Source organism: Phaenicophaeus curvirostris, chromosome 30, assembly GCF_032191515.1.
Source record: "Phaenicophaeus curvirostris isolate KB17595 chromosome 30, BPBGC_Pcur_1.0, whole genome shotgun sequence".
NCBI classification, from domain to species: domain Eukaryota; kingdom Metazoa; phylum Chordata; class Aves; order Cuculiformes; family Cuculidae; genus Phaenicophaeus; species Phaenicophaeus curvirostris.
The window spans coordinates 4,282,268-4,291,255 of NC_091421.1; the positions used below are offsets into that span (position 1 = coordinate 4,282,268).

The 8,988-nt window shown below is 60.6% G+C and overlaps 1 protein-coding gene across 1 annotated transcript; it reads right to left on the reverse strand.

Moving 5' to 3' along the window:
* Positions 1-24: 24 nt before the first annotated feature.
* LETMD1 (LETM1 domain containing 1) lies at positions 25-8,030 on the reverse strand. Its single transcript, XM_069878982.1, has 10 exons — positions 8,026-8,030; positions 7,894-7,992; positions 6,874-7,025; positions 5,398-5,513; positions 5,136-5,218; positions 3,570-3,756; positions 3,358-3,459; positions 2,179-2,331; positions 1,822-1,918; positions 25-813 (listed from the first exon to the last, which is right to left on the reverse strand). Exons 2-10 carry the CDS (start codon positions 7,980-7,982, stop codon positions 743-745), a joined length of 1,050 nt encoding a protein of 349 aa, XP_069735083.1. The 5' UTR covers positions 7,983-7,992; positions 8,026-8,030; the 3' UTR covers positions 25-742.
* Positions 8,031-8,988: the final 958 nt, after the last annotated feature.

The window sequence follows — 8,988 nt, forward strand, 5'->3', positions numbered from 1 at the left end:
GCAGGGAGACACCCGAGCCCCTCGCGTGGTTTTGTCTTTAATAAAATACATCAAGAGGGGGTAAATTCACTCGAAGGGAGGCCGGGAGCCGCTGCAGCCTCCAAGCTCCAATCCAGCAGAACCCGATGGACGCAGCCCACGCTGCGGCTCATCCGCTGCCTTTCCAACCACACCAGTGGCCGCGGCAGCGGCGTTTCCAGCCCCTCCGGCAGCCAGCGAGGGCTCCCCGGGCAAGCGGCGGCGTAAATGAAATTCCAGGACGCCCCTGAGGCTCCCAGGACACTCGCAGGGGGATTTGGGGGCGTCTTCAACCCCTAGGGAAATTTTTTTTGTATACAAAGCTTCTCCAAGGAGAAGAAAAACTAAAAAACCTGCAGGGAACGGGAAAACTCAAGCTGAAGAGAGGTACGGGACGCAGAGGAAAGCGCCCACTGGCAGGAGTGATGTTTGCTCGCCCGCTCCCTATCCGAGTAACGCAGTTCCAGAGCCGTGACACCCCCGGGGCTCAGCCCCGCGGCAGCGCCAGCCCCAACGGGAAGAGAAGAGCCAGCACCGGCACAAACCTCCGGCGCAGGAGGGAGGGAATCGTGTCTTCGCCCCACAGCAGCGTCAAAGCCCCTCTCGCCAACTCCGGGCTGTGGTTTCACGTCACCAAAAGGCAGGGATGGGGCCGCACCAGGCTGGGAATCGCCAAGCGGCTGCGCGGTGCCAGGGTGAGGGTGCGCAGCCGGCAGCTCAGCCCTCACACCTTAGCCCGGACGTAGTTGAGGGACAGCAGGACCATGCTGTTCGCCAGGAGGGAAGCGTCGGAAGCTGGAAAAACAAGACTGGGGCGGTCAGAGTGGGGTTGCTGCCACCCAGCCTCTCCAACTGTGCTCAACCCTGAACTGCCGGCACAGCACCAGAGGCTGCAGGGCTCCCCCCACTGTCTGGGGCTTTTCATAGAATCACCAGGTAGGAAAAGACGCATCAGATCATCGAGTCCAACCATTCCCATCAAGCACTAACCCACGGCCCTTAGCACCTCGTCCACCCGGCCCTTAAACCCCTCCAGGGAAGGGGACTCAACCCCCTCCCTGGGCAGCCTCTGCCAGGGACCAATCACCCTTTCTGTGAAAAATCTTCTCCTAATGTCCAGCCTGACCCTTTCCTGGTGGAGCTTGAGGCCATTCCCTCTCGTCCTGTCCCCTGTCCCTTGGGAGAAGAGCCCAGCTCCCTCCTCTCCACAACCTCCTCTCAGGGAGTTGCAGAGAGCAATGAGGTCTCCCCTCAGCCTCCTCTTCTCCAGCCTAAACACCTCCAGCTCTCTCAGCCGCTCCTCTTCTTCTCCAGCCCCCTCCCCAGCTTCGTTGCTCTTCTCTGGACTCGCTCCAGAGCCTCAACATCCTTCTTGTGGGGAGGGCCCAGAACTGACCCCAGGATTCGAGGAGCGGTCTCCCCAGGGCCGAGTCCAGAGGGAGAAGAACCTCCCTGGCCCTGCTGGTCACGCCGTGTCTGATCCAAGCCAAGGTGCCATTTTCCCTCTGCTCTTGTTGCCCTGTTTTGCTCCCCTTTTTCTTCCCCTGGTGCCGCTGTGGGGCTGGAATCTGCAGCCCCAAGGTCTCCAAGGGACAGGGACATCCCTACCCCATGGGTGTCCCACACAGCCAGCACCGCGCTCCGCTGTCTCCTGCCCTCAGGAATGAGGCTCCAGGGGCTCAGAGCAAGACAACAGCACCACTGAGCCCACATTTTCCCGATGCCCAGAGGAAATCGAGATGCTCCCAGAGCGACTCGGAAGGTTCCCACGTTCCCCAGGACGTGCCCTTCACCCGCTCTCACCTTGCAGCTTGCAGGAAAGCCCCAGCCACTGCTCCAGCCACGCTCTGCACTCCGACATCTCCAGGTGTGTGGAGTTCAGGCCACGGAGGTAACAAGCCTGTAGACACGGGAAGAGAGAAAAACAGGGACACGTTCAGGGAAGGGCACTCCAGCTCGCAGGAAACACCAGGGATCGCGCTGTGATGCTCCCTCCGCGTGAAAAGCAAGAGAAAACGCTCCCTGTGGTGTCCCAGCATGGAAAACGGGCTTCAAAAATGCCTTTCCAGAGGAGAGCAGGTACAATCTAGCTCCCCTTGGGGTGGGAGCGTGCCAATAGGGCATTGAGGGGAAAGCAGGGGCTGGTGGAGGAGCCCTCACCGCTCGCAGCTCCTCCTCGGAGAGCTGGCCCAGGCCCAGGCGCAGCAAGGCGCGGTCCAGGTGCCGGATCTCCAGGACGTGGCTCCGCAGGCGACGCCGCAGGAAGAACACCGGCAAGTGGGTGGTCAGGAACAGGACCTGGCTCAGAGCTTTCTGGGAAGGAAGAGAAAGGGTCACCGGCTCCTCAGGCGCAACGTAAACCAGCAGCGCCGCCCCCAACGTGCTGGGCATTCCTGTTCTCCTTTAATTATTGGGTTAATTGTCCTGCCCACACCAAAACCCTGGTCTCGGAATGCCTGGCTCGGCCCAGGGAGTGGGCAGGGAGCAAGTGTTCCGAGAAACGTGCTCTGCCCTGGGCTGGATGTGGGTGGCCGCGGAGAGCCGAGGGGTGCGGGACGGCTCCGGTCCCAGAGCAAGGATGGACAAACGAGCTCATTCCAGGGCCGTTTACATGGAATCCCAGAAGAGTTTGGGTTGGAAGGGACCTCAACGCCCAGCCAGTCCACCCCCTGCCATGGGCAGGGACACCTCCCACCGGATCAGGGGCTCCAAGCCCCATCCAACCTGGCCTTGAACCCCTCCAGGGATGGGGCAGCCACCCCTGCTCTGGGCAACCTGGGCCAGGGCCTCCCCACCCTCACAGGAAACCATTTCTCCCTAAGATCTCATCTCAATCTCCACTCTTTCAGCTCAAAACTGTTCCCCTCATCCTGTCCCTGCCCTCCCTGACCAAAAGCCCCTCCCCAGCTTTCTTGGAGCCCCTTTCCAGACTGGAAGCTGCTCTAAGGTCTCCCCAGAGCCTTCTCTTCTCCAGGCTGAACCCAACTCTCTCAGCCTGTCCTCGTACAGGAGGTTCTCCAGCCCTCAGATCATCTCCATGGCCTCCTCTGGCCCCACTCCAACAGATCCATATCTTTCCTGAGCCAAGAGCCCTGGAGCTGGACACAGGGCTCCAGAGTTTGCCAGCAGAGCGGATCTGAGGGGCAGAATCCCCTCTGCTGCCCCGGAGAGGGTCGGCTTTCTGGGCGGCGAGCACAAAATGCTCACTCACATCTCAGTTTTCACTCACAACTGGACTGGGTTTAGGGCACAGCCCACAGTTTGGGGCACAACTGAGCGGACGGACTCTCCCGCATGTGCCACCTTCGGAGCTGCCGGCAGGAGAAAAGCCGCACTCACCACGTGAGACACTTGGAGCTTGTTCAGAGCCAACGGTGATCCCGAAAACAAACTTCTCACGGCGTAGAGCTCGGCCACGCGAGGCTGGGAACCTCGCTGCACCTGGAAGAGCCACAGCGTGCGCTGATGACACCTCCCGGGCCCCTCAGAGTCCCTCGGGAAGGGTGGCAGCATAGGTGGGATGGGAATTACCGGCTGCGGTGCTGACACACCTCGGCGCAGAGCTCCTGCAGGCGGCTCCGGAGCTGAGGTTCAGGCAGGGAACGCGCGGCCAGGGCTAAACTCTCCACCACATGCGGATACAACTCTCTCCGGATGGCATCGTAGGCCTCCAGGAACTCAACCTGCTGGCTTTGGGTCCAGAAGTAGCGGATGAGGAGCTGGCGTGGGTAGAAATACCTTGGGAGAAGGGGAGACAGGGATTCAGGGAGCAAAATCACATGCTTGAGACAGGGCAGTCGGATTTCGTGCAGCTGGAAAGAGGCCCAAGCTGTTCGAGGAGACGTGGATCTTCACTCCTCTGGAGGGGTGAGCTCAGGAGTCATGGAATCATTGAGGGTTGAAAAGATCTTTAAGATCAAGCTCAATCATAAACGTCACGCTGCCAGCTCCACCACCAAACCCTGTCCCCAAGCATCTAATCCACCCAGCTTTAAACCCCTCCAGGGACAGGGACTCCTCCACTGCCTGGGCAGCCTCTGACAGTGCCGGACAACCCTTTCCCTGAAGGAATATTTCCCATTATCCAAACTAAACTCTACCTGGTGCAACTTGAGGCCATTTCCTCACATCCCATCTCGTTACCTGCGAGAAGAGACCAACTCCTGCCTGGCTCCAACCTTTCTGGGGGCTGCAGAGAGTGAGGAGGTCTCCTCTCAGCCTCCTCTTCTCCAGACCAAAGGCCCCCCAGGTCCCTCAACCGCTCCCAGAGCCCCTGGACTCCTGACCCTTTCCCAGCTCCGTTCCCTTCTCTGGATGCTCTCCAGCCCCTCTAGGTCTTCCTTGGAGTGAGGGTCCCAAACTGAATCCAGGGCTCCTCTGCCTCCTTCACTTCCTCATCCAGATCATGTATGAAGATCCTGAACCAGCCCAGCACGGATCCCTGGGGACTCGGCTTGTACCCGGCCACTAACTCAATTTCACTCCATGCCCCAAAACTCTCCGGGCACGGCCTCCAGCCGGCTTTTACCCAGGGAAGAGCAAGCCCATCCAAGCCAGGAGCAGCCAGGTTTTCCAGAAGGCGTCCAAGGCTTTATTAAACCCCAGGCAGACAACATCCACAGCCTTTCCCTCCTCTAGTATCAGATCCGCTCGTAAAGGAAGGAGATTTCATGGAATCATGGAATGGGTTGGGTTGGAAGGGACCTCAAAGCCCATCCAGTCCCACCCCCTGCCACAGGCAGGGACACCTCCCGCTGAATCAGGGCCTCCAAGCCCCATCCAACCTGGCCTTGGACACCTCCAGGGATGGGGCAGCCACTGCTTCTCTGGGAAATCTGGGCCAGGGCCTCCCCACCCTCACAGGAGAACATTTCTTGCTAAGATCTCATCTCAATCTCCGCTCCTCCAGCTCAAAAATCATTCCCCCTCATCCACAGGGCAGAGTTCAGCTGCACCGGGCTCCGCACGCCGCAGTCGGTTGTTCCGGGCAGGAGAGTCAGAATTCCAAGAGCTCTAAAACAGCCCCAATTCCATGAAATGTAAGATATCAGGAGTCAAGGAGGCACAAGACGGGGGCCGCGGCTCAGCCCCAGCATCACCGCGAGGCTGAAACTCACATGAGGACGATGACCAGGAAGTTGGCGAAGGGCGGGATGGCGATAATTCCGATGGGAATGGCCTTGATCACGTCCCTGCGGAACTGCCTCCGAAATGAGGAGAGAGAATGAGAATCAGACAGCGAAGATGCAGAATTCCCTCCAAATTAGCAGCTTCCAAACCTCACCCTGAGGCGGGGAACGCGCCTCACCCCAGGAATCGGGCTCTCTGATCCCAGCACAGGAGCAGGAGCCGCTTACGTAGGGAGGGAAGGTCCCGTACCTGCCGCAGCCTCTCCATCTCTCGGTACGGCAGCTGGTGCGTGCTCAGCCTCTGCCGCGACATCTGGGATCGGATCTTCTGTATTTCCTTTACTTCCACGAAGAGCGCTTGGATTCCTGCCGGAACAGAGCATCTCCAGAGCCCGATTCCCAAGCAAATGCCTCCGGTGAAGCAGGTTTTAGCCCCAGGAAAGGAACAGAGAGCATTTCCAGCTACCTCCACCCCTCCAGAGAGCGGGAATATCCTGTCTCCCCCCAGGAAGGGAAGAGGGAGCATTTCCAACCTCCTCCATTCTCACCAGGGAAGTGGTAACATTTCCAGCTGCCTCTGTTCTTCCCAGAGAAGCAGGAACATCTTCCACTCTCCAGGAAGGGAACAGGGAGTGTTTCCAACCACCTCCGCTCTCCTTGGAGCAGCGGGAGCATTCCCCATCCCCAAGAAGGGAACAGGGAGCATTTCCAGCTTCCTCTATTCCTCCTGGGGCAGCAGGAATGCCCCTCCCTCCCCAGGAAAGGAACAATGAGCATTTATAGCCAGCTCTGATCCCCACTGGAGCAGTGGGAACGTCCCGCATCCCTGGGAAGGGAATATGGAGCATTTCCAGCCAGCTCCGATCCCCCTGGAGCAGCAGGAACATCCCCCATCCCTGGGAAGGGAACAGGGAGCATTTCCAGCCATCTCCAATCCACCTCGAGCAGCAGGAATGTCCCTCATCCCCAAAAAAAAGGCAATAGGGAGCATTTCCAGCCATTTCTGATGCCCCTGGAGCAGTGGGAACGTTCCCTGTCCCCAAGAAGGGAACAGGGAGCATTTCCAGCCATTTCCAATCCTCCTGGAGCAGTGGGAATGTCCCCCGTCCCCAGGAAGGGAACAGGGAGCGTTTCCAGCCATCTCCAATCCACCTCGAGCAGCAGGAATGTCCCTCATCCCCAGAAAAAAGGGAATAGGGAGCATTTCCAGCCATTTCTGATGCCCCTGGAGCAGTGGGAACGTTCCCTGTCCCCAGGAAGGGAACAGGGAGCATTTCCAATCCCCCTGGAGCAGTGGGAATGTCCCCCGTCCCCAGGAAGGGAACAGGGAGCGTTTCCAGCCTCCTTCTGTCTCCTTGGAGCAGCAGGAATGTCCCTGAGCATTTTCAGCCACCTCTGCACTTCCCGGAGAAGCAGGAATGTCCTCCCCCCCTCCCCAGGAAGGGAATAGGGAGCATTTCCAGCCATTTCCAATCCCCCTGGAGCAGTGGGAAAGTTCCCTGTCCCCAGGAAGGGAACAGAGAGCATTTCCAGCCCTCTCCGATCCCCCTGAAGCAGCGGGAACATCCCCAGGAAGGGAACAGGGAGCATTTGCAGCCACCTCTGCACTTCTCGGAGAAGCAGGAATGCCCTCCCCACCTCCCCAGGAAGGGAATAGGGAGCATTTCCAGCCATCTCCGTTGCCCCCGGAGCAGCGGGGACGTGGTGCCCCTCCCGCGGGCCCCACCTCTGGTGAAGGTGGCGTACAAGACGTAGAAGCGAGGGAAGGTCCTTTCCAGGAACCTCTCGTATTTCCTGTTGATGCGCTTGGCTCCCGAGGCCAGGGCGGCGAGGATGGACCTGGAGCCGGCTTTGGCGGAGAGGCGGCAGCCGGGGGACCTGCAGCGACACCCCCAGAGCCCCCCCAGCCCCGTCACCCCTCAGTTTTCCAAAGGCTGGAAGGGTGGCTGGGGGAATTTCGACCCCCCCAGGGAGGGGACTGTGTGCTGGGACCCCCCACATCCCACCCGAGCGCCTGCGGCGGATCCAGCTCCAGGCTGGGGGGCACGGGGGGGGGTCGGGATCGGGGCTGGGGGGCACAGGGGGCGGTAAGGTGGGTAGGAGAGGGGCAGGAAGGGGAAAAAGGGGGGTGACAGGGAAAAAGGGGGCGTTGAGGGGAGAAAAGAAGGGGGGGCGACGAGGGGAGGGAAAAGGGGGGGCGATGAGGGGAGGGGAAAAGGGGGGGTGACGGGGGAAAAGTGGGGGACGGGGGAAAAGGGGGAGCGACGTGGGGAAAAGGGGGGGCGACGAGGGCAAAAGGGGGAGGTGACGGGGGAAAAGGGGGGGCGACATGGGGAAAAGGGGGGAGCGACAAGGGGAAAAGGGGGGAGCGACGAGGGGAAAAGGGGGGAGCGACGAGGGGAAAAGGGGGGAGCGACGGGGGAAAAAGGGGAGGCGACGGGGGAAAAAGGGGAGGCGACGGGGGAAAAAGGGGAGGCGACGGGGGGAAAAAAGGGGGGCGACAGGGGGAAAAGGGGGGGAGCACTAGGGGAAAGCAGGGCCGGTGCTAGATGGCGTGGGGAGGCGGGGAAACCGGGGAAGATCAGGGCCGGTACCGAGCAGGAGGAGCAGAAACGGGGGAGAGCAGAGCCGGTACCGGAGGAGACGTGGGGGCACCGGGGAAGGGCAGGACCGGTACCAGGCGGCGCGGACAGAGCGGCAGGACCGGTAAGCAGGTATTGGGGTGTAGAGGGGGCAGGTCCGGTACCTCAGCGGCCCCCGGGGGTAGCGAAGGGCGGCGGGGCCTGGCCCAAGGCGCCAGAGCGGCGCGCAGGCCCCAGCGCGGCACAGCGCCATCTTGGCGGGACGTCACGTGGGTCGGGGAGTCACGTGGGTCGGGGAGTCACGTGGGTCGGGGAGAAAGCGCTGATTGGCGGTAACGGCGGCGTCACGTGATACGGGTCGGTGTCACGTGATACGGGTCGGTCACGTGGTCATAATCATAGAATCAGAAGATTGGGAAGGACCCACTGGATCGTCGAGTCCAACCATCCCCATCAGTCACTAACCCATGTCCCTCAGCACCTCGTCCACCCGTCCCTTAAACCCCTCCAGGGAAGGGGACTCAACCCCCTCCCTGGGCAGCCTCGGACAGGGACCAATCACCCTTTCCATGAAAAATCTTCTCCTAATGTCCAGCCTGACCCTTTCCTGGTGGAGCTTGAGGCCATTCCCTCTCGTCCTGTCCCCTGTCCCTTGGGAGAAGAGCCCAGCTCCCTCCTCTCCACAACCTCCTCTCAGGGAGTTGCAGAGAGCAATGAGGTCTCCCCTCAGCCTCCTCTTCTCCAGCCTAAACCCCCCCAGCTCTCTCAGCCGCTCCTCTTCTTCTCCAGCCCCCTCACCAGCTTCCTTGCTCTTCTCTGGACTTGCTCCAGAGCCTCAACATCCTTCTTGTGGGGAGGGCCCAGAACTGACCCCAGGATTCGAGGAGCGGTCTCCCCAGGGCCGAGGCCAGAGGGAGAAGAACTTCCCTGGCCCTGCTGGCCACGCCGTGTCTGATCCAAGCCAAGATGCCATTGGCCTTCTTGGTCCCCTTGGCCCCTGCTGGCTCCTGTTCAACCAACACCCCCAGGTCCTTCTCCTCCAGGCAGCTGGAAGTGGCACCACAAGGCAGGGCGGGAGCGGGTTGAGAGCCCCGGTACCCGTGGGCTGGGCCTGGGCCTGGACAGGGCTTCGAGTGCCTCCTGGGCCTTTTGAGCCTTGGACCAAGGGTTGAGCTCTATCCTGGTCCCTTGATGCCGTGAGGCTGCAGGTTCAAGACCTTCTCGATCCTTTCAGGCTCCAGGATGGGATTTTCAGCCCC

Bases quoted from the DNA above. Each gene is read 5' to 3' on its own strand.
- LETMD1 (XM_069878982.1), bottom strand. From the start codon at position 7,982: ATGGCGCTGTGCCGCGCTGGGGCCTGCGCGCCGCTCTGGCGCCTTGGG. The intron at 7,026-7,893 runs GTACCGGACCTG...GTGTCGCTGCAG, and splicing joins TACCCCCGGGGGCCGCTGAG to GTCCCCCGGCTGCCGCCTCT. The intron at 5,219-5,397 runs GTACGGGACCTT...TTTCGGAGGCAG, and splicing joins AGATGGAGAGGCTGCGGCAG to TTCCGCAGGGACGTGATCAA.